The sequence below is a fragment of the Natrix helvetica genome (genome assembly GCF_964273705.1).
Source record: "Natrix helvetica genome assembly, chromosome: Z".
NCBI classification, from domain to species: Eukaryota; Metazoa; Chordata; class Lepidosauria; order Squamata; family Natricidae; genus Natrix; species Natrix helvetica.
In genome coordinates, this window is record NC_138554.1 from 140,314,469 (window position 1) to 140,338,944 (window position 24,476).

General features: G+C 48.6%; 1 protein-coding gene across 7 annotated transcripts in view; it reads right to left on the bottom strand.

Annotated features, from left to right (window-relative positions):
* LOC309381542 (uncharacterized protein) overlaps nucleotides 1–24,476 on the bottom strand; it is a 137,487-nt gene continuing 113,011 nt past the window's right edge. For 4 of the 7 annotated variants that reach the window (XM_081932673.1, XM_081932674.1, XM_081932670.1 and 1 more), the window contains 12 exons: nucleotides 21,100–21,194; nucleotides 19,593–19,799; nucleotides 19,010–19,190; nucleotides 17,534–17,593; nucleotides 17,148–17,440; nucleotides 13,728–13,820; nucleotides 11,459–11,551; nucleotides 7,616–7,696; nucleotides 5,029–5,110; nucleotides 3,166–3,278; nucleotides 409–562; nucleotides 85–225 (listed from right to left, as the gene is read on the bottom strand). In XM_081932673.1, coding sequence (XP_081788799.1) covers nucleotides 218–225; nucleotides 409–562; nucleotides 3,166–3,278; nucleotides 5,029–5,110; nucleotides 7,616–7,696; nucleotides 11,459–11,551; nucleotides 13,728–13,820; nucleotides 17,148–17,440; nucleotides 17,534–17,593; nucleotides 19,010–19,190; nucleotides 19,593–19,799; nucleotides 21,100–21,194 — 1,460 coding nt within the window. In that variant the 3' untranslated portion in view covers nucleotides 85–217. Of the gene's footprint in view, nucleotides 226–408; nucleotides 563–3,165; nucleotides 3,279–5,028; nucleotides 5,111–7,615; nucleotides 7,697–11,458; nucleotides 11,552–13,727; nucleotides 13,821–17,147; nucleotides 17,441–17,533; nucleotides 17,594–19,009; nucleotides 19,191–19,592; nucleotides 19,800–21,099; nucleotides 21,195–24,476 lie in introns of all 7 variants that reach the window. The other 3 variants (XM_081932672.1, XM_081932675.1, XM_081932676.1) reach the window with 3 other exon arrangements.

Consider the following 24,476-nt stretch of genomic DNA (forward strand, 5'->3'; position numbering starts at 1 on the left):
GGCGGTGGTGCCCAGGCTCTCGCTGAAAGAAGTGCTCAGTGGTGGGGAAGTGGAGGGACTGCCGGCGCAGACTGCGAAATCCGCCCCGTGGTCCGTGCGAGCCTTGGCGTTCTCACGGAAGGTCAGCTTGTGGGATTCAATCTGCAGCGACACATTGGGGGGACGGGGGAAATGGGGGGAGAGACAAGGGACGGAAGGCGATACCAGAATGTCAGCATTAAAGGCCTGGAAAATAAAAGGCAATTGATTGCATTAACGACATTAGCATAAGACAACATCACCCGCAAACAACCATTCAGGGTTTATTTCCCTCCCCCACCCTCCAAGCCCTGGAAAAAAAACGAGAATTCAACGGCTCTCCCAGACCCGCTACCTCCTCTAGGACTGCCAGTTTCCCTGGGCACTTACTTGTCTCTTGTATGTGAGTATCGAAGCACTGAATTTCCCTTTGATCACCATTGCCCTGCGCGGGCTCGAGCGGCCCTGCGCCATTCTCCTGCGGGGCACTGCTGCCCGATGGGGGCGCTCCGTTCTCTGGGGCTGCCTCCTTGCCCCCCTCAGTCTAGAAGGAAACAGTGGGGTGGGGAGGACAATGAAGGGTCACTGCACAGAGGGAAGGAGATGGGATGTAAGGGAGGACGGCTGGGAGGAAGAGGGTCCCCGCCTCTCTCTCTGGAGGGAACAGACCGCAGCCATCTCATCACGGCAAACCCGCGGTGGCTATTTTGCCATCTCTCCTAGGTCAACTCGCCTCAAGTCGCCACGGGACAATTCTACCTGGGATAACGTGACGTTATTTGCCACTATTTCTTTTGCCAGCCCAAAGGGTCCATCTTTGGTCAGACTTTACGGGGCAGTCAGAGTGGGAACGGGAGAGTAGCGAAGGGAATAAATCATAATTTCACATGAGGTCAAGGTCTGGCTGATGGCACCTGGAGGGGAGTGAACGAAGTTTGGCGGCAGCTGAGACGGGGAACCGATGGGGGCTGTGTGATGGAAATGTCCCTAGACAGGTCAGGGTGTGAGTTTTAGTGTGTGTGTGTGTGAGAGACGCGGGATTTCAGATTCGGGTTTTCCCCAGATGTGCCAATATGATTTCTCTAATTAAACCTTAAGTTCTGGATTGCAATGAGGAGTTAATTAGAACACTGACATCTTTGACATTACGTGCATGGACAAAAACGGAAATCACATTGAGGATAACAGCGGCAGATAATATTTATCGTGTTATTCAGCGTGGAATTGCGAGTTGGCCATGATGAGCTGGCCACGGTAGGTTGGCCCCAGCAAAATGGCCACGTCCCAGCATGATGGCTATATAGTAAGTTGGCTGTGGTTGGTTGTTGTAGAAAGAGAGATTTCCACCCGATTGTTCCAAGAAGATCATTTAGTTTGAAGGGCGAGACTGATCCCTTTCGCTTCAGTCTCGTCCAGGCTCATTTCTCCTGCTCAGCTCCTCAGCTCCTCTGCCCCACACCCCTGCCCAAATATTGTACTCTCCTGCAATCTCGGGCACTGGATTGGTTGTGAAGTGAAGATGTGAGAACACAGTGGGCGTGTGGGGAAGGGTGGTGGAGGGACGACAGACACAGGCGATTGTTGAGAAGGATGCTGGGAGGGGACCTGTCCTGTCCATAAACCCCCCCACCCCCCGAAGACGTTTCTGAAGGATGACCAGCCCAAGGCAGACACATGGGATGAGCTGAAGCTACCCATGATGCAACTCTCCGACTATCGAGATGCCCGTGAGGGGACTTTTAGAGATGTTAACTCTCTCCGTCTGCCAAGGAACTCGGCTGGTCTTTGTAGCAGTCATCAAGGATTGAAGACAACCTTAAGGTAATCCTCGATTTACGGCCACAATTGGGAGTAGAATTCTGTTCGCTAAACAATATGGACATTAAGCGAGTCATCACATCACTGGACCCAGTTTTACAGCCATTTTTACGGGGAATGGTTAAATGAATCCCCTAGTCATTAACAGCCTAATCATGGCTGTTAAATGAATCACATAGTCATTAAGCAAATCTGTCTTCCCAGATTGACTTTGCTTATAGGAAGCTCACAAGTTGCAATAACGGGACTGCATCCATCGTAAATCGACAGTGGCCAGGTGGCCCACCAACTGCGATCAGGTGACTACAGGGGTGGCTGCAACGGTTGTAACTTTGAGGATGGGTCATACGTCACTTTTTCCAAGGCCGTCATCACTGCTGATTGATCGACCAATTCAATTGATCGCTCGCCCATCTCGTAACAAAACGAAACCATTATTAAACAAAGGTCTACGGGCCCAAAAGTGCTTTAAAAAAGAAGAAGAGGAGGAGGCAACTGGATGGTGGGGAACGGAAGGATTTATATTCCTTGCAGACAGCTGGTCATTTGCAGCCTTTGTAGAGAGGCGCTGAGGCCACTTGGGGGTTTGTGGGTGAGCCTTCTTGGCATTGCTGAACATCCTGCAGAAAATAACAGCTCCACAACACCCGTCCATTCAGCAGTGCCGAGAAGGCTACACACCTGTTTGCAGTCCTCAGGTGACACCGACAAACCTCCAAGTAGCCTCAACGCCTCTCTAAAAAGAATGCAAATGACCAGCAAGGAGTATCAATCCTTCCGTTCCCCACCATCCATTCAGAAGCTGAAGAAGCTTCTCGGAGGAGAAGCGAAAGGTCTTCAAAGATAAACCAAGGAAGTACAGTCGCCTCTGGGGGAAAAACACACACACACCTTCGGGGCAGTTGTTAAACGCACAGTCGTAAGTCAAGGACTACCCCTTTAGGAGATGTTGCAGAGATATCCCTTCTCTTCTGGTGAGAGGGAATGGGAGTGGGCAAGAATCCTGCTCGTGCCCCACAGGATGGCGAGGCGGCAAGCGGACTTGGACCGTGGGGAAGGATGCCTGCCAACGCCTCCTCCCCGCTGCTCACATCACGGCCACCCAGAGGAAGGATGGATGTGAGCAGAGGAGGTGGGAGAACATCACACAAGGTCTCCCTCCTCGGTTCCTCCTGCTCGTTACCCGGCCTCCCTGAAGGTCCACCATATTTTAACAAGTCCTCCGTTTCCACCTCTTGTGCTCTGGAGAGATTTGATTCAACCGGCCACTAAGAACTTCTTGGTTCATTCACGGTGAGGAACCTCAAGGAGGGTAGGCTTCACGCATACCTTCACGGTGCCTCCAGCTGGAACGTGCCCGACGTTGTCCAGAGAGCCCACCTTAGCTTGGGCCTTCTCCTTGAAGTTCAACTTCTGGATCTCGATCTTCACGTCTCCCCCGCCTGAAAGAAACGAGGGGAACGTAATTTTCACCAGAGGTCCATCGTCCCGACCGCAACAACTTGGGGAACAGCCTTGTTTCCAACCACTGACTCAGATCGCTTTGCTTGGGGCAGAGACGGTGGGTGAGTGGAGTGGTGCGGTAGACTAGAAGTGGCGCTCACGCCTCATAGTCAGAAGGCTGTGAGTTCGATCCTAAGTAGAGCAACTCAATAGAGCTAGCAGAGTGTTTTAATGGCCTGATGCCCTTCATGTCGCCAGAGCGGAGTTTTTGTTCAGCAGATATTTCTCTCTCTGGGCACATTGAGAATATATCTGCTGAACAAAAACTCCGCTCTGGCGACATGAAGGGCATCAGGCCATTAAAACACTCTGCTAGCTCTATTGAGTTGCTCAGATGCCACCCCTGCAAAGGGTTATGTGATCCTTAAAAGAAGATGATGATAAGGGATGATGGGCGAGTGATCCGTGAGGAACCTCTGGAGGAAAGTCCCATCCCATCTTTGACGTCTTCTCTAGGGGGGCCCAAGTAGGATCTCCACCGTTCGATTGAAGGAAATCACCAGACAAAGCCATCCAGTGTCCACGTGCCCTTATATTTAAGAGTACGACTTATATCTATCAGAATTTCCATCCTAAGTCATTACGGTCCCCAAGGTCTCACTTGGTGACCCTTTCTACCCTGATCATTAAGTGAATCACTGGTCATCCAGCAAATGCCAAGTTCTCAGGTGCGAAACCAGCAAAAAACAACAACAAATGGTTGCAGGCCATAAGCCCACAGTTGCAGGACACACTACAATGCGAACCCAATGGCCACGGGCATGAATTGTGATCATGTGACTTGGGCAGGAAGTGGTTGTAAGTGCAAGGACCGATCGTAAATGTGACCAGTCCTTTTGATGCTACAAATTGGTTGTGATCCAACAGACGCAACCAATGGAGATATCAAAGATTGGATCTGGCCATTTATTGATGGGTCTTCTTCTAGGACACATCAGCTTGGGTTGGCTCTTGAAGGAAGGCCAGAGACCCTATTGCTACCTGTCTGCAACAAGACTCTTCAAAGGACAAGGTCATCACTTCTCCTAAGTCCTGCCTTGGTGGCTCTTTTGACACCTTCTCCAAGATCAGCCATAAAGTCCTCTGAAGCTTCAACCTGTCCTTCTGAGGGATCATCTACCTTCGACCCAAGGCTCTGGAGCTGCAGATCTTCTGTCCAGTGGAGGTCCCTTGGACTCTCCTTCGCTCAAAGATCTCCTCCCAAGATCCTGTCCCTCTGGATTTAAGCTCTTGGGAGATTAAAGTTGGAGGACAGCACCATGACCTGCTTAGAAACTTTCCAGAAGACTCCTAGGCCCAATAATAATAATAATAATAATAATAATAATAATAATAATAATAATAATAATAATAATAATAATAATAATAATAATAATAATAATAATAATAATAATAATAATAATAATAATAATATTTAATGCTTCTAGACCGCCCCCTCTCCCGCAAGGGACTCGGGGCGGTGTACAGTTCATACAAAATATAACAGGATACAATAAAATTAAATATGTACAGTTGACAATTGCCAATGTTGAAGGAGCAGGATTCTGGGTTGAAGGCCCACACAGTTCTCTTCTCCTCCATGTCTCTCACCCAGCCTCCATGTTCACCACCCTAGGTTGATGCTCGAGTGAAAGCCGGACCCATAAAGTAGCCCACCTCCCTTGGTGGCCACCTACTTCTGCTTCTCACCTGGCTTATGCTTGATGTTGGTCTTGGAACCACACTTGGAAGACACCTTAGAAAGGTCAATTTTCTTGTTCTGGATCTGCACCTACAGAAGAGGAGAAGGAAAGAAAGGGACAACTGAGGGAGACGGCAAGCCCAGGTCCTTCCTAAAGTTCTGCAGATGTTTCCAGGGGCCAAGAGTCCCAGATGTTCTCCCACCAGGTCCAAGCTAACGAAGCTGTCCTTCCAGGAACGTGCAAGACCGTGGGATCTCTTGAAGCACAGAAACAGGGTTGGTGAGAAGGACCATTCAAGAGTCCTAAAATGTGAGCAGACCGCCGTAAAAAACCAGAGAAGACCTATCCAATGAGGACGGGCTTGTCTAGCAAGGCCATCCATCCGAACAGCGCCGATCTTTGGACCACAGTCTAGAAATCTCCGACTCCAGAATAGATGTGCTTAGAATAAATTTCACGCGAGGGGGGAAGACCTCTGCATAATTTATTCCAAAGCAGGGGTGGGGTGGGATAAGGACAGAAGGAGAAGGAGAGAAGCTGGAGAAAAGAAAGGATAGGGCCAGATGTAGGACCTCTGGGGGTTTCAAGCTCTTAGAAGATAGGGGAAAGGGCTGAATTCTAAAGACTCCCACCCCCCACGAAGCCCTGGACCCCTCTGATTGGGCGTCAAGCCTTCTCCAATCTTCTCCAGATGTTTCAAGCTCCCTCAGGGACCAGCAAGAAATAGGAGACGATTGGTTACACCAATCCCAGCTTCAATTAAAAAATGTTTATTTGGGACCGAGATGTCTCCTTGCAGGACCAAAAAAAAAAAACACACACACAAAAAAAAGCTGGAAAGAACAATAAGATCCACTGTTCCCGTTGCTACTAACGCCCTAGAGATCATGTGCTTCCGATTTCAACACAATGCAACACAACACAACCCTCTGTGGGACGGAGCAGAGGAGTTCAGCACTCCTACCCTACTTCTCAAGTCAAGCACCTTGGTCGCTCCAGGGGTTTCATTGGACGTTGGAGAGGGTCTCCAGGAGATCAAAGAGCCACGTTTGGGGTTGGGCTAAGATGGAAGGGGTCCTTTTTAGCGCCTGCCCGTCTCAAAAGGGCGGACAGTCCCAAGCCGAGAACCACCATGTCCCAATCTTTGGGGTGTGTGGTGAGATAGGTGAGTGGATTTGGAGAATCGGTAGAAGAGAATATTTGAAGCTCAGGATTGAACTGTGGTGCTCTGTGAGTTTGGTGGTTTTTGAAGACGTCTCACGACCCAACTAGAGAATGTTGTCAGTGCTAGAAGGCAGCTGTGTTTGTAGAAAGGAGGAGGAGAACTGTGGGAGTTCGTAGTACTCTCTCTGAGCTTGGTGGCTTTCTTGCAGACGTTTTACAGCCCAACTAGGGAACATTATCATTGCTAAAAGGGACTGTATATGAATTGAGCACAAACCCCCTTCCCTTCTAACGCTGATGATGTTCCCTAGTTGGGTCATGAAAGGTCTTCAAGAAAACCACTAAGCTCAGAGACCACCAAAGACCTCGTCACTTGAAGAATCACCACGCGTGTGCCCCAGGAGATAATGGTTCTCCGAAGGTCAGACTCCCCTATTTTGGGAGAACCGGTGGCCTTCTGATAGTAGGAGAACCTCAAACTGAAGAAGATGGGACAGCCATCACTACCCCAAGATCGCAGAAGGTCCTATGACACCGGAGAAAGTTAGAAACACCATCACGTTGAAGAACATAGAACAATAAGGTCAGAAGGGACCTTGGAGGTCTTCTAGTCCAACCTACACCATTCCAGTAAATGGAGCACCCACCACTTCTGGATACAAATTGTTCCACTGATTTAATTGTTCTCACTTCCAGGAAATTTCTCCTTAGTTCCAGGTTGCATATTTCCTGGATTAGTTTCTAGTTACTTATGCTACCCTCGGTGCTTTGGCGAATAGGTTGACCCCTTCTTCTCTGTGACAACCCCTCAAGTACTGGAAGATGCTACCATGTCACTCCTAGTCCTAGACAAGTTTCCATAACCATCCATCATCTGCTTCAGCCTCCAGTCCCCTGATCATCCTTGTTGCTCTTTAGCAAAGTGGCTTTCTCTCTTCACTGACCCTCTCCATCCCTCAGCAGATCATGGTTCTCCAACAGTTAAACTCTCATGTTTTGGGAGAAGGGGGCGATCTGTGGGTAACAAGAGAACCTCAGAGACAGATGACGTTGGAAGACCCATCATCTCCCCAAGAGTTCAGTTGGCAGGATGAAAGTCCTAGGCCTAGAAGGTCCTATGACACTGGAAAAAGGTGGAAATTCCATAACATCAAGTCACTTGGCCAAGAACATCCTATGAAACTGGACGAAGGTACAAAGTCTGCAACATCAAAAGTCACTTGGCCAAGGACGTCTTGTGACACTGGGAGAAGGTAGAAACTCCATAACATCAAAAGTCACTTGGCCAAGGACGTCTTGTGACACTGGGAGAAGGTGGAAACTCCATAACATCAAAAGTCACTTGGCCAAAGACGTCCTATGACACTGGGAGAAGGTAGAAACTCCATAACATCAAAAGTCACTTGGCCAAGTCTAGTGGTTCTACTCACATTGGTACTGCCCCGGCTGGGCTTGGGGTTGGTCGATGGCTGAGTTTTGTTGCCTGAAGCTGGCTTGGGGACAATTTGGACCTGAAAACAATAGATACTTTACTCTGTGAGCCGAGTAGTTGGACAGACTGATTGGTGGACGATGGAGAAGGAAGGAGGGAAAGACAGTGGGAGGAGAAGAAAAAGGAAGACGGACAAAGGAGCTTCCTGGAGGAGACAGATCTAGAACAAGACCATTCAACGAGAGGAACAGAAGGAAATCGCTTTCGCACATAAATCTGGAGATCGTATGAAATTGATTGGCAATTATGATTATTATTTTTCGGAGAGGGGGAAGAAGTCCGAGAGAGAGAGAGAGAGAGAGAGAGAGAGAGAGAGAGAGAGAGAGAGAGAGAGAGAGAAAGAAAAAAGAACAGCAAAATTTGTCAAATCAGGTTGAAAGTACAAACAAACCCCAACAATTTATACAGGCAGGTTAGGGAGTAGCCGACTTCACCCCTGGAATGGTGGTTAAAAGCAGGGTCCAAGAAATTCAAGGCTTCGTGGCACCAGGGAAGGAGGAACCTTTGGGGATCTACCAAACGTGAAGGTAGATGCTGGACCTTGAAAGAGGCCCCTTGAAGATGGGTGGACTTCCAGAACTCTCCGGCCGGCAATGTCCATACATCTGAAAAGGGACCGGGTTTCGTCCGGATTGAGGGGCCGGTGACAGATGACGTGATCACCTGGTTCTTCTTCTCGCTGTCAGAGAAGTTCCTCCTCTGGAGAGGATGGAAGAGATGAGCGAGGCAGTGCGGGTCAACTTTGGCCACTGGAAGATCGGTGGACTTCAACTCAAAAGAATTCAAGGTCAACTTCATCCATCCCACCTATGCTGTAGTGAACCGTCCGGAGACAATCAGGTGAGATGGGTGAAGTGGGATGGATGGATGGATGTGCATACACACACACACACAATCTCCACCCATATCTATCATCTATCTATCATCTGTCTGTCTGTCTGTCTGTCTGTCTGTCTATCATCTATATCTATCTATCATCTCTCTCTCTCTCTCTCTCTCTCTCTCTCTCTCTCTCTCTCTCTCTCTCTCTCTCTGTATATATGTATGTATGTATGTATGTATGTATGTATGTATTGTGTCACAACCCCTGGTATGCCCAAATATGGGAGGGAACACACTGTTTCCCTTTGTCTGTCTTTCGGCTCACTCCAGGAGACCATCCAAGCAGAAAACCATATTTTTAATGTTGCCTTTGTTACATTTGTGTTGTATTTGTGCTGATAAATAAATAAAGGGAGACTAGTATAGATCTATTTCAAGCTATTTAGCTCTCATCAGCTAGACCATACCCTTACTGGGATTTGAACCTGGGCTGTATTACATATTAGGCAGATGTATTAGCCACTAAGCCACAGGCTCTCCTCCTTTATCAGCTAAGCCAGGGAAATAGGTATGTATTGTGTCACAACCCCTGGTATGCCCAAATATGGGAGGGAACACACTGTTTCCCTCTGTCTGTCTTTCAGCTCACTCCAGACCATCCAGGCCGAAAACTATATTTTTAATGTTCCCTTTGTTATATTTGTGTTGTAGCTTGAAATAGATCTATAGTAGTCTCCCTTTATTTATCAGCACAAATACAGCCCACTTTAAGCCCAAAACTCCAGCCTGAAGATGGCGAGTGGGACCTCGCCAAAACGTTATACACACACACACACACACACACAAATACACACATTCCATCCATCTTTATTTATCTATCTATTGTCTCTCTCTATCTATATATCCATCCCTCCGTCTGTCTGTCTATATCTATATATTATCTCTCTATCTATCATCCATCCATCCATCCATGATTTTTCTATCTTCCAGCCATCTTTTGTCTAATATCTCTCACAACATTGGCCAGGGAATTCTGGGAGTTGAAGTCCTCAGATCGTCAAGCGGCCAATTTTGAAAAAGGCCGACTGAGGGTACATGGAGGTGTATTTGGAGTTGAACTCAAGGTCCAACCGGAGAAGAGACAAATCCTTCCCCACGGGGGTCTTCTCGTCAGCGGCATCCATTCCAGTGGGCAGAAGATCGCTGTTGGACACCTCCCCCCCCAACTTGTAAAACATAGACCTTCAAGATGTCAGTAGCTTCCTCTGCTATTGCCCCCGTGACACGCCAAAGAATTGGAAAGGAGCTTGAGTGAAGTGAACCAGATCTGGCCCCAATTCTGGTGAACCAGATGGGATCTCAAGATCTTGTTTACGTCCACCCTCATGGGCGTCAACAAGGGCTCGTCTTCAATGAAATCCTGTTGTGGAACCAAATTCTCCAGGGCACAGAAGTGGTGGGATACCAGAATACAATTTAGCTGCCCCGAACCTGGGTGGGTTTCTACACCAAGGTAGACTCTCAAAAAGTCCGCCATTTGTGGTTTGATGGACTCCTTACTCCAAGGTTTAAGGCAGGCCGCCTCTTCTTCCGCCATGCCTGCCCCCTCAAATTCTCCTAAATCACGGCTCCCTTCTTAAACAGAAGCCAGCCTTGGAAAAACAGCGACGTTCTCTACTTAGGCACCCTGAGGTGATCTTCTCTTTGCGGACCCCTGTCATCACAACCCCCCCCCCTGAAATAGGTCTCGAAAAAGACCCCACGCTCAAATCTACAGATATAGATTGTTCAGACCGAATTTGGAAAGCCTGACTGGGTGGGAAAGCCACTAACTCCTTCCCAACTCTGCCAAAGAGCATCAAGCTGGAGCTATCTTGATGTTCTTTCACATGCCTTCCAGTTTTCTGGTGTAAGTTCACAGTTTTCCAACACATTTCCTAACTTCGTCCTTCTCTCTGTCTTATTGGAAACCATGCAGAGGACACTTGGGTGAGATGGGGAGTGGGTGTAGAACTTAGATAGATAGATAGATAGATAGATAGATAGATAGATAGATAGATAGATAGATAGATAGATAGATAGATAGATAATCAGCTATCCATTATTCTATCATCTATTTATCTATTTATCATCCATCTACCTATGTCTATCCATCCATTATCTGTCATCTATTCACCCATCCCTCTATCCATCTATATTACCTATCCATTCTATCATCTATCAGCTATACATTTTATCTTTCTGTATATACTTAATCCAATATCTATCTATATTTATCCTTCCATCAATCTCTATCCATCTACCATCCATTTCTTTCTATTCACCCATGTTTATCATCTATCATCCTTCCATCCACCTCTCTATCCATCATCTGTCACCTAACCATCAGCTAGCTATCATCCATCCATCCATCCCCCCATCCATCCATCCATCCATCCATCATTTCTCTACATTACTATCTATCTGGGTCTCTGTCTACCTACCGACCACCACCCCTCTACCTACCTACCACCTATACACATATCATCTATCCATCTCTCTATCCATCATCTCACATCTCCCTCATCTCTCTCTCTCTCTCTCTTTCTCCCCCTGCTTCTTCACCCAATTCCCAGGTAGCCTCCACACTTTCTAAAAAAAACCCACAAAAACAAAACCTCAAAAGTTTTCAGCTTCGTCCGGATCATAACCTACCAAAGTCCAGATGCGGTCCTCCTCCCCCACACTCCCCCTCCGCGATGCTCAGGGCAGGAGGAGGGGGCAAAGGTCCACCTCTCTCCCTCCCCACTTCCCCAAGAAATACATACACACGCACATACAAACACACAGAGATATACATACACAGGTAGGACAACTCCAGAGTCGAAATGGGCACATGGAAGAAGAGGAGGAGGAGGAAGAAGAAGAGTTAGTCAGGAGGAAGAGGAAGACAACGGCCCTCAGGTCCTGATGTACTTACATTCCCACCTCCAGGGACATGCTTAATATTGTCCTTGGATCCACATTTGGACTGGACGTGGCTGTAGTTCGCTTTTTGGGACAGTATCTGGACCTGAATTGTCAACAGAGATGGAGAGAAGGACACAAAGGGAAAAGGACTGGTTAGGTTTCTCCCTCTCTCTCTCTCTCTCTCTCTCTCTGAATCACACAGCAAACGGAGGGACGAGACAGACAAGAGCGCAAGCGAGTGTTAGCCACGCCATCCGAACGTCTCTAAGGGTTAGGGAGGACCAGACGCAGACAAGGAAGAGGAGGAGACAGAGGAAGGAGAGAAGGAAAAGGAGAGAAGGAAGCAAGAGAGGGGAAAAAATGAAATGGGAAAAAGGAGGAGGAAGAGGGGGAGGAGTTAGAGGGAGAAGAGAAAAAATGAAGGAGCCACAAACTCAGTGAAGAAAAGATGGTGGAGAAGGAGGAGGAGAGAAAAAACTGAAAGAGTCAGGAACTCAGTGAAGGAAAAGCGGAGGAGGAGGGGAATACGGAGGAAGAGACGGAAGAAGGAAAAGAGGAGGAAAAAAAAAGAAGCCACTGATTCAGAGAAGGAAAGATGGTAGAGGAGGAGGAGGAGGAAGAAGAAGAGGAGGAGTCAAAGATTCAGCAAAGGAAAGGAGGAAGAGGGAGAAAGGAGAAGAGAAAAAAATGAAGGAGCCACAGTCAGTGGTGGGATGTGGGTGAGGAAGAGGAGGAGGAGGAAGAGGAGGGGTCCTGGACTCAGCGGAGAGGAGGAGGGGGGAGGCAGAGGAAGGAAAAAAACGAAGGAGCCACGAACTCAGCGAAGGGGAGGAGGAGGAAGAGAAAGGAGAGGAGACAAAGGAAGCAGAAAAGAGAAAAGGAGTCAGGGAATCAGTGAAGAAAACAAGGAGAAGGAGGAGGAAGAGAATGAGACAGAAGAATGAATTAAGAGAAAAAATGAAGGAGCCAGAGATCCAGTGAAGGAATGTGGATATGGAGGAGGAAGAGGAGGAGGAGGAGGAGAGAAGGAGTCGTGGACTCAGCGAAAGAAAGGAGGAATGAGGAGGAGACAGAGGAAGGAGAAGAGAAAAAAAACGAAGGAGCCACCGACTCAGCAAAGGAAAACAGGATTGGTTAAAAGCAGCATGTCCTGCAAAGCAGCTCACTCAGGGTGCCCTCCCTCCACAAAGGGGCCCTGGCTCTCTGCAAAGGGCCTCCCCCCACCCTACCCAGGAGAGGGGATCATCCTTTGGAAATATATATCTTTAAAGGCCTAACTAACATTCCCCACACTACGCTGTCGAATGCCTTTTCGGCTAACTTGTATCCAACAGGGCATCATGACTTGGAGGCTTCTTGTCTATCTAAATCTTGGGTATCCCGGCTAGGGAATTCTGGGAGTTATAATCCCACCAACACCATCTTCCCACAGGCCGAGATTAAGAGACCCTGGACTTGTAACCGGGCTTTTTGGACTTAATAAGTTATGAAATAAACAATCGTGACGATACATCAAGGATAACCAAGGTGGGGGTCATCTTAAGGGGCACCGGCCAGAATGACAACAATATCTTTTCTCTTCTTTATGGATAAGACCCCCAAGCTCCCCAAGCCCCTCAGCTCTTTCCTTAGTCGACCACAAGACCTCTACTCAGAGACCCATGTTCCCCGGCAATGCCGCCCCCTCTGAAAAGCATCGTGCAGGAGCAAAGAGTCCCGAAAAAAGACCCAGAGGTGAACTCAAGTCAGAGAGGAAGAAAAAGTGACCCAAAGAGGAAAGAGAGTAAGACCAAAAAAAATAAAAATCTAGGTAGTCCTCGACTTACGATCACAATTTCTGTTGCTAAGTGAGATGCCGGATGAGGAAGTTTTGGCCCCACTCAACCACCTCTGCTGCCGTTGTCGCATAGCCAACTCTTACGAAATGAGTTGTTAAGGGAATTGGGGTTTCCCCACGGACGCTGCTGGTTGGAAGGTCGCAAGAGGGGATCACGTGAAACGCCCCCCCTCCCCCTTCCGGGATGCTGACATCCCCGGGATGCTGCAACCGTCGTAAGTACACACCAGTTGCCAAGCGTCGGAATTTGGATTAAGTGACCAGGGAGATTTTTTTTAAAAACGACAGCAAGTGGCTTTTTTTTGGGGGGGGGGCGCCGCTCGAACTTCCGGGTGGTCATTCAGGGAACGGTTGTAAGTCGAGGACTACCAGGAGAAGAAAATCTAGGAGGGAAGGCAGCTCTCTCCTCTCCCAAGCGTCGGACGTTGAAAAGAGGACTCACTTTCCCGTTGGGTGACTTTGCAAGGCCCTCTTTAGAAACGGATGTTTTATTGGGAGAGGTTTTGAATACCAAGTTGGATTCGGAGTTTCTGGCCTAAAATGGAGATAAAGTTAGGAGTTTTCAGATCATCAGAATGCCAAAAAAAAAAAAAACGTCCTGTCGCAGTTGCCAATGGGATGCTCAAGGGACGGCGAAGATTGCAGAAGGTCTTCGGACTTACAACCGAAAAGGGGCCATTTCTGTCACTAAGCGAGACGGTGGTGAAGGGCATACCATGTCACAACTTTCTGGCCGGGGTTTTGAAGCAAATCCCTGGCTGTCGTTAAGCGAGTCACACGGCCGTTAAGGAAACCTGGTGCAACCCGTTCATGAGGCTTCGCGGAAGCTGGCTGGGAAAGTCGCAACTGTCGTAAATACATGCCACTTCCAAGCTGTTGTGAGTTTGGGGATGCTATGACGGTCGTTAAAGTGAGGAGGGGTGTCTTTGGCGCTTTCTGAGCTTGGTAGTTTCCCTGGAGACGTTTTGTGACCCAACTATATTATGGTATCAGTGCTACAAAGAAGTGGGATTTGTGGAGAGGGGGAGGACAGTGGGCTGCTCGGTGCTCTCTGAGGTTTTTCTGCAGACATCTCGTGACCCAACTAGGTAGCATCGTCAGTGCTAGGAGGGATTGGGTATCAACAGAGAGGAATTCCCCCTCCCTTCCAGCTCTGATGATGTTCCCTAGCTGGGTCATGAGATGTCTGCAGGAAAACCACCAAGCTCAGAGAGCACTAAGGACTTCAGTGTCCACTCCTCAGCTGCAGCTATTCCCGTCCAGTCCCCAAATTTCCCAGAATTCCATTCTTTCAACTTACGTGTCAAAAACATGGAGGTTTGAAGTCAGCTTCTGTCTATCAAGAAGATCCAAAGGTTGGATTTATATAATACAGGGGTGTCCAAACTTGGGAACTTTAAGACTTGTGGACGTCAACTCCCAGAATTCCCCAGCCAGCATAGCTGGCTGGGGAATTCTAGGAGTTGAAGTCCACAAGTCTTAAAGTTCCCAAGTTTGGACACCCCTGGTATAATAGAATAACAGAGTTTGAAACTAAACACCAGTGAGGGATCACGAGAAGGTATGACCTTCTCCTTGATCACCACAACTGGTGTCCAGGGTCACTTCTGAACTCATTCAAACTAGAGAAAGGTGATATCAAACTAAGGTTTAGGAAACCGAGCTTGGTTCCACACCGTGAGCCAGCATTTTCCCCCAAATGAAAGCAACCCAGGAAAGTTGAGGAGATATTTCTAGGTGTCCACCAACAACCCAGCATTCAAAGGCTTGATTTACACAAAAGGGCCATTGCCACAACTCAACAGGATGTTGGACAAAGAGTTGGGGATGACTGAGAGAAGACCAGGGGCTGGGAGATGTTCCCATGAAAAGCCCTCTCTAGAGGTGGAGAAGTTGTGGTCCTCCAAAAGCTATCGAGATGACAGGTCTGCGGTTCTTTGGCCCCGGGGTTGGTTGGCTGACCTGCTGGGGGGATCTCAATCCAGGCCAGAAGGAAGATCTACAGAAGTTCACAGGCAACGGGATCTTCTTCTGGACCACTCGTCCGCAGGATGAGAGTGGATCCTTCATATCTAGAGAGAAGTACCCTCCTCCAGACGCTCCTTCCCCCTTCTCCTCCCCACTCCAAGGAAGATGGTCGCTTCACTTGGAGGTTGAATTCCCTCTTTCCTTCAGCTGTCATGTTCCACCACTCAAGTCAAGGTCCAGGAGAACATCTGCTGAACATGAAGGCTGCTTAAAACCTTAGGAAGGAAGGAGGTTCTGAAGGACATCATGAGTTCCTTCACCCTCAACCCAAGGCAACAAAAGTGGGATTGAAAGGTTCTGAATCATTTCCATGGCCAAGTCTATCAAGACGTTGGTCCACCAGAATCAACTCTGGGATAGTGTTTCATAGTTGGCCACTTTAAGGTGGGTGGGATTCTGGGAGTTGGAAGTCCACCCATCTTTAAAGAAGCTAAGTTTGGAAAAACAAGGGTTCTGGAGCAGGACATGGACAATCATGGATATGTCTTCTCTTTGCTGAAGGGAGAATAAAGTAAGAGAGAGAGAGAGATCCAAGGTGGAGGACAATGGACGTTCCTTCAGGTTCTTCCCTGGTCATTCATGATCTCCAACCTAGAACTAGGTTTTGGGTGGTCCTTCTGGGATGGGAAGGGATGGGAATCCAAGATGTGGGCTCAACCCATAAGAGAGTGGAAGAGTGGGCAGTGAACCCGGGAGAACATCAAGTCCACTGAAGGTGATCAACTGATCCAAGGAAATGAATGAGTGAACAAACAACACGATCAATAAAACGATAGGTGAAGTCTTCTGCAACGCTTTGGCCAAGAAGACCAGGCTAGTTAGTTTGGAAGGTCCTAGCAGAGAGACCTTTAGGATTGTGGTGTACTCGGTGGTCTCTGAGCTGGGAGGTTTCCTTGCAGACGTTTCGTGACCAAACTAAGGAACTTCATCAGTGCTAGAAGGGAAGGGAAGGTTGCAAAGAGGAGAAGGAGGAAGAAAGAGGATTGTGGGGTTCTTGGGGGGTTCTCTGAGCTTGTTTGTTTGTAGAATGTGTCATGACCCAACTAAGGAACATTATCAGTGCTAGAAGAGTTGGGGGTGGGGGGTCTATATTCTAGCACTGATGATGTTCCCTAGTTAGGTCATGAGATGTCTGCAAGAGACACCGAAGCTCAGTGAGGACCAACAACCCTCCAATCCTTCCTCCTCCTCTTCCCTTCAAACCCCCCCCCCTCCCTTCTACCACTGATGATGTTCCCTAGTTGGGTCACGAAATGTCTCCAAGGAAACCACCAGGCTCGGAGACCCCCAAGGATCTCACTGTTCAACCCTGACCTACAAATATTCTCTTCTACGGGGACCTTCAGCAGTGTGGAGGCTCTCCAGCCCAGCTCTGGTTTCATCTTCCAAAGGGGTCTACTACAAAAGTCCCACCTTGAGGAGTCCCAACCAACATCTCCCACCAATCTTGGGTCAACCTCTTCCCTATCACGGCAGGGAAGCTCCATGGGATGTGTTTCTGGAAGTCCGCCAGAACTTCCCCAACCTCTTGATGAACAAAGAGAAGGTACATAAGCATCTCCAACTCACAGCAAACTCTCATTCAAGACACTAGGAAGTTGAGGTTCTCCTTCTTGGGACAGTGATATCTCAACCGCAAAGATCCGGCCCCATCAGAACAACTGAGCCAACCATACTCTGCGATGGTCCCTCTGTCTCCACGAGACCAACTAATGAATCTCCTGCCCTCCATACTTCCAAACCTGGATGGTGGCATCTCTGCAAGGTTCACAGCTTGAGGAACCGCCTCTGGATCTCTTTGGATCGACCGTAATCCCCTAGGGGAACGACTCACCTTTCCTCCGCCCGGCTGATATTTGATGTTATCCGTGGAACCGATCTTGGACCGGACATTCTTCAGATCCGGAACAGAGATGCTAGTCGAAGGCCGTGAAGGCTTTGAGACCGAGCTGGTTTTGGGAAGGGTCTTGGGTGTCAATGGTATCTTCTTAGCTTCGGCCGTGACACCTGCCGTCCCCGGAGACTTGGAAGCCACAGGTTTCGCCTTGGGACGGCCGGTTGCAGATCCCAACGGTGCAGGAGAGGAGGTGGTGGAGGCTGGCGCACTTTTGGGACGACTCAGCTCGGCTGCAAGAAGGGAAGAGGAAGGTGAGGAGGACAGCAACATCCCATGGAGAAAGGAAGACATTTGGGGAACGGATCTCAAGGGGGGGGATTTACCTGCTGATGACTTTGCCGGGACCTTCTTCGCATCGGCGGCTTTGATTTCTGTCTTGACGGCTGCACAACGCAAGGGAGACCAACACCGGTTGATATCCATCCTGCTTTATTTTATTATTTTATTATTTTTCTAGGACTCAAGAGCCACGAAGGTATCTGACGGACCTTCCTATTTTCCCCGCGACGACAACCCGGCGAGGTGGCTTAGTATCCTTCGTTAAACCTACACCCCCTCGGCCTGGCTCTTAGAAAGCGGCAAAAGAGAATTCATGTCTCTAGCTCATGGCTGAACTCTCTGAGCTGGCTGGGTTTTCTTGTAGACGTTTCATGACCCAACTAGGAAACGTTGTCACTGGTTGAAGGGAGGGGGGGTGTTGAGGAGGAGGAAGAGGAGAAGGGGAGGGGGAGGAAGAGGAAGAGAGGAGGACTGTGGGGTCCTTGGGGCTCTCTGAGCTTCATTGCTTTCTCACAGGGAGGGAGATGGATGAGGAACAATGGATGGATGGAAGGAAGGAAGGGAAGGAAGGAAAGAAAAACGGAAGGAAGGAAGGGAAGGAAGGAAGGAAAAACAGAAGGAAGGAAGGAAGGAAGGAAGGAAGGAAGGAAGAAAAGGGAAGGAAGGAAGGAAGAAAGGAAGGAAGGAAGAAAGGAAGAAAGAAAAGGGAAGGAAGGAAAAACGGAAGGAAGGAAGGAAGGAAGGAAAAACGGAAGGAAGGAAGAAAAGGAAGGAAGGAAAAACGGAAGGAAGGAAGGAAGGAAGGAAGGAAGGAAGGAAGAAAGGAAGGAAGAAAAGGGAAGGAAGGAAGGAAGAGAAGGAAGGAAGGAAAAACGGAAGGAAGGAAGGAAGAGAAGGAAGAAAGGAAGGAAGAAAAGGGAAGGAAGGAAGGAAGAGAAGGAAGAAAGGAAGGAAGGAAGAGAAGGAAGAAAAGGGAAGGAAGGAAAAACGGAAGGAAGGAAGGAAGGAAGGAAGGAAGGAAGGAAGGAAGGAAGGAAGGAAAAACGGAAGGAAGGAAGGAAGGAAGGAAGGAAGGAAGGAAGGAAGGAAGAGAAGGAAGGGGAAGGAAGGACAGACAGAAGGAAGGAAGGAAGGAAGGAAGGAAGGAAGGGAAGGAAGGGAAGGAAGGAAGGAAGGAAGGAAGGAAGAGAAGGAAGGGGAAGGAAGGACAGACAGAAGGAAGGAAGGAAGGAAAGGGAAGGAAGGAAGGAAGGAAGGAAGGAAGGAAGAGAAGGAAAGGGAAGGAAGGACAGACAGAAGGAAGGAAGGAAGAGAAGGAGGGACAAAGGGCCATTCTTTTGCAACTCCATTCTCCATCTAGCCCCATTCCCAAGTCAGGTTGGACATCCTGGGGCCCCCAGAGACCAACCCAAGGCACCATGTAGCACCTTCAACCTCCAGTGTCCCACTGATACGGCCTCACCTCCCATTCCTCCATCCCCAAAAGGCCCCTTCCCTACAATTTCCCAGGCATGACTCACCGGAGGGCTTCTTCGGTGGCAAACCAGCTGAAGTCCTCAGGCTGGGCAATGTCCCACCGGTAGCCGCCGCCGCCGGAGACTTGGATGTGGCTGAAGAGGTCTTCACACTTGGCCGAGGGGTGGCCGCAGAAGGGGTCTTGGAAAGAGAGACCTTCTTCTCTGGGGCCTTAACGTCAGTCGCCTAGTAAGGAGAAAAGAATCACGTTGGAATGAGGATCATGTTCCAGGTTTTCCAGAAGTTCCTTCAGGTTGAGAGTTTTCAACCACGTGGAGTTGGGAGGGACCTTGGAGGTCCTCTAGCTCAACCCCCCCTGTGCTCAAATGGAGGACCTATTATTAAAGCCGTCCTCTACACAGCCTCAAGAAACCGGGGAGAGATCCCTTTGAGGGTCTTTCTCTGCCCGTTATGCAGCGGTGGGCTCTGCCGTCTCTTCCCTCGCCAGCATCTCCTCACCCAGACGCCGGAGGTGTCCTCTGTATACAACGACCAGCTTCCAGAAAGGGGGGGAAAAAACCCATTCCTGGCACGGACTCCACTCCAGCAACGCTCTGCAATTTCCAGGCGCCGTGAAAGCTTGCTTACCTTTGGCTTAACCTCTCGGGGGGTTAAACTGGAGGGACGTGTGCCACCGGTCGATGGGCGTTTGGGCATGGTTGCTACCGCAGAGGGACTGGTGGCTTTTTTGCTCAGGCCCAGCGTGGCCGAAGCCGGCCGCTTGGCGGGGGTGACACCAGCCGTCCCGGGCTTGGATTTCGCTGCAGCGGGTTTCGGCCCCGCGTTGGCTGGAGACTTGATGTGGAAACATGCCCGCAAGCCGAGCGGAAAACAAAGAGACGACACACAGAAAGAGAGAGAGAGAGAGACGGAACGGAAAAAAAAAACAGAAAAGCCGGGCGTTGTAAACGAAAGGCTGAACATTAGGCAAAATAAAAGAGTAAAAAGGAAACGGGGCGCAACTCAAAGTCAATTCAGAATTAAAACAAGGACGGTGTGATTCTGTTCTCTGAGATCAAAGGGAGAAACATGGAATTTTTAAAATCGGATTACTGGGGAAGGGAGGTGGGAGAGGACTCGTGAATGGAGGGAAAGAAGAGTCAAAGGCCTGGAATAGCAATCAGGGAGCTTTAGTGTTCCGTGAGCTGGGTGGTTTTCTGGCAGACGTCTCATTACCCAACTAGGCAACGTCATCAATGCTAGAAGGAAGTGGGGATTTGAGGAGGGGGAGATGTGGAGGAGGAAGGGGAGGAGGAAGGGAAGGAGGACGACTTGTTGGCAGTCCTTGGTCTTCTCTGAGCTTGGTGGTTTTTTGGAGATGTCTCATGACCTAACTAGATAACGTTGTCAGTGCTTGAAGGAAGGGGGATCTTTGTGAAGGAGGAGGAGGAGGAAGGGGAGGAGAAGGAGAACAGAGAGGTCATTTTTGTCCTCTGAGCTTGACCCAAGTACAGGAGGGAATGGAGAATGAAGAGTGGGAGGAGGAGGAGAACTACTACTACTACTGGGACAGTCCTTGGTGGTCTCTGACCTTGACCGTTTCCTTGACAACGTTTCATTACCAAACTAGATTAACATTCTTAGTGATTCTGATGAACCCGGATTTCTCAACCTTGGCAAGTTGGCACCCAAACGTATCTTCAAGCCTCCAAGGTATGGCTGTTCACCTCAAAGCCATGAACTTCCAGCAGTGATTCTCAATTGTGCTGCATTAGTCCCCAAATCTTTCATGGAGATGAAGATGGATGGACCAAGTATGGAGATGGTCCATACACCTGCGAAGGTCCATACGTGGCCCATACATGTTCAAGCTACCAAGTTATGGATGTCCACCTCAAAGCCCTAAACTTCCAGAAGTGTTTCTCAACCTTGGCAACTTGAAGATGTATGGACTTCAACTTCCAGGAGTCCCCGGCTAGAGTGGGCTTGAAGTCCAGACACCTTCGGGTAACCAAGGTTGAGACACACCATTCTAGGGGTCGCAAGGACCTTCTCCTCAAGGGTCATCTCAGAGAACAGACCTTGGTGCTAGCTTAGAAGAAGCAGGTTGGAAAATCAAGCATGTCAGAAGCAGGAAACGTGGAAGGATCCTCACCTTGGTCTTCTTCTCAGGACAGGATGGAAGGTCCTTGCTGGGAGGGGCAGCTATGTCTTCCGGTGACGGAACCTCAACAGATGCCTTCACCTCTTCTGGTTTGGCAACACAAAACAAAGACCCACAGACAACACCGTTAGAATTCACAATTCACAATGCAACGGGTTTGAAAGCATGAAGGACCACAATCCAAGTGCCTATCACGGTCCTGTGTTTGGGTGGACTTAGAAGGTCCCTCAAAGCCTTGGGAGGAGGGTCCACCATGCTTTGAAGAGAACCTCCCACTCATAAGCCCAGGCCAACTTATATATTCCATCTGCTGCCCCAGACCTCCGTTTCCATGTCGTGGAGGTAAGAAGCTGGCTTAGGGGTAAGCTGGTAGATGTTGGCTTGTACAAAGCATGCCACGTTCACAACTATTTGCTCCAAAGATAGAAGAGAAGAAGGTGAAGGTGAAGGTGAAGGAGGAGGAGGAGGAGGAGGAGGAGGAGGAGGAGGAGGAGGAGGAGGAGGAGGAGGAGAAGAAGAAGAAGAAGAAGAAGAAGAAGAAGAAGAAGAAGAAGAAGAAGAAGAAGAAGAAGAAGAAGAAGAAGAAGAAGAAGAAGAAGAAAAGGGGAAGGAGGGGACGGAAGAGGAGGAGGAGAAGAAAAACAACAACAGCAAGAAGAAGAAGAATGAGGAGGATAACAAAGGAGGAGGAGGAGGAGGAGGAGGAGGAGGAGGAGGAGGAGGAGAACAAAAACAACAACAACAAACAGCAAGAAGAAGAATGAGGAGGAGGAGGTCAAGAATTAGGAGGAGAAAGAAGAGGAAGAAGAACAACAACAACAACAGGAGGAGGAGGAGGAGGAAGAAGAAAAGAAAAACAACAATAAGAGTACAAGAATTAGGAGGAGGAAGAATAAGGGGGAGGAGGGGGGGAGGAGCTAGAACGTGGTGTAGACCTTTCATAACCCAACTAGGCAACACCATCTATGCTAGAAAGAAGGAGGGATATCCCGAGTCCCTTCTGGGAGAGGGGGCGGTCTAGAAGCACCAAATATAAATAAAATAAATAAATATAAAGGGCTTTTTCCTTCCAGAAGTTTTATGACCCAACTAGGCGACAGCATCAAAGGAACTGTACATAAATACAGAGCAAACCATACTCCATTCTGGCAGTGATGATGTTCCCTAGTTGGGTCATGAGACGTCTGCAACAAACCCACCCAGAGTCCATCCTCCTCCTCCTCCTCTAGAAGATTCCTGTACAAGTTTTTACCAATACATGAATTTAATTGGGGAGATTCTCCTGCACAGCCTTTCAGCCATCAGCCAGTTTAATTGGACCTTCCTATGTAATCCAGGACTTTCACCCCATCTAACCTGGCAGGGGGATTCTGGGAATCGAAGTCCACAAAAGCCTTGGAGATGGAAAAATAGCAACGCAGCCTTCCTCGACTTGACTTACAACCACAACGGAGCCATTACATTCCCTTGCTAAGCGAGATGGTTGTTAAATGAGTTCTGCCCTATTTTACAAACTTTCTGAGCAAGGACTTTGTTCGTCAGAACGTCACAAAAGGGGATTGCGTGATGTTGCAACCGTCATAAATACCAATCAGTTGCCCAGCGCCTGAATTTTCATCTCGTGACCTTGGGGAAAGACTGCCACAGTTTTGTGAAAAACGGATGTAAGTCTGTGTTGTATTTGTTTTGAAAATTAAAAATATTTTAATAATAATAATAATAATAATAATAATAATAATAATAATAATAATAATAGATGATAGATAGATCAATAGATAGATAGATAGATAGATAGATAGATAGATAGATAGATAGATAGATAGATAGATAGATGATATAGATGACCCACTCACCCGCCTCCTGCACCTCAAAAACAATAAGACCTCCCCAAAAATAAGGCCAAGTGCTTCTTTTGGGGGGTCAAAAGAAAATAAGACCCTGTCTTATTTTCAGGGAAACACGGTAGAAAAAAGATAATGATGATAGACAGATGACAGATGGATACATTATATAGATGACATAGATGATAGATTGATAGATAATAATAGATGATAGATAGATTAATAGATAGATAGATAGATAGATAGATAGATAGATAGATAGATAGATAGATAGATAGATAGATAGATATAGATGATATAGATCAGTGTTTCTCAACCTTGTCAACTTGAAGATGTCTGGACTTCAACTCCCAGAAGTCCGAGCGAATGCTGGCTGGGGAATTCTGGGAGTTGAAGTCCAGATATCTTCAAGTTACAAAACAGAGAGGGAGGGAGGGAGGGAGAGAGAGAGAGGGAGAGAGGGAGGGAGGGAAGGAGAGAGGGAGGGAGGGAAGGAGAGAGAGGGGGGGAGAGGGAGAGAGAGAGGGGGGAGAGGGAGAGAGGGAGGGAGGGAGGGAGAGGGAGAGGGAGAGGGAGAGGGAGAGGGAGAGAGAGAGAGAGAGAGAGAGAGAGAGAGAGAGAGAGAGAGAAATCATACACATGCGTGTGTATATGTATGTATACATTTCTCTCCACTTGGCAGCCACCAGCAACAGGCCAGCATTCATTGCCAGCCACTTAGTTCACCCACAGTTCAAAAGCCGGCTTGGCTCAAGGCGGTTTGTCGCCGGCTTGTCAAAACGACCCAGGTTCCGAAATGGGTCAAGGACAGACGTCACCGAGTCCAAAGCGGACACAGAACTTTCTCTGAACTCAAAAGAGACGGGGAGAAATCTCCTAGAGGGCCTAATGGGCAGCCTCCACCTCCCAAATCTCAGCCAATTGCAATTCAAACACACACACAAAGACACACACACACACACACTCTTTCACAAGACTGGCTTCGGGTTCTGCTATTCTGTATGCAACGGTTCATTCAAGCATTGGAGGGTCTGCGGTCCCTTTAAGTCCTCTCCTCTTAAAGCAGTGCTGAGTAGGGGATTCTGGGAGTTGGAGTCCTCCCCTCTTAAAGCACTGCTGACTGGGGGATTCTGGGAGTTGAAATCCTCCCCTCTTATAGCATGCTGACTGGGGGATTCTGGGGGTTGGAGTCCTCCCCTCTTAACGCATAGCTGGATGGGGGATTCTGGGAGTTGAAATCCTCCCCTCTTATAGCATGCTGACTGGGGGATTCTGGGGGTTGGAGTCCTCCCCTCTTAACGCATAGCTGGATGGGGGATTCTGGGAGTTGAAATCCTCCCCTCTTATAGCATGCTGACTGGGGGATTCTGGGGGTTGGAGTCCTCCCCTCTTAACGCATAGCTGGATGGGGGATTCTGGGAGTTGAAATCCTCCCCTCTTATAGCATGCTGACTGGGGGATTCTGGGGGTTGGAGTCCTCCCCTCTTAACGCATAGCTGGATGGGGGATTCTGGGAGTTGAAATCCT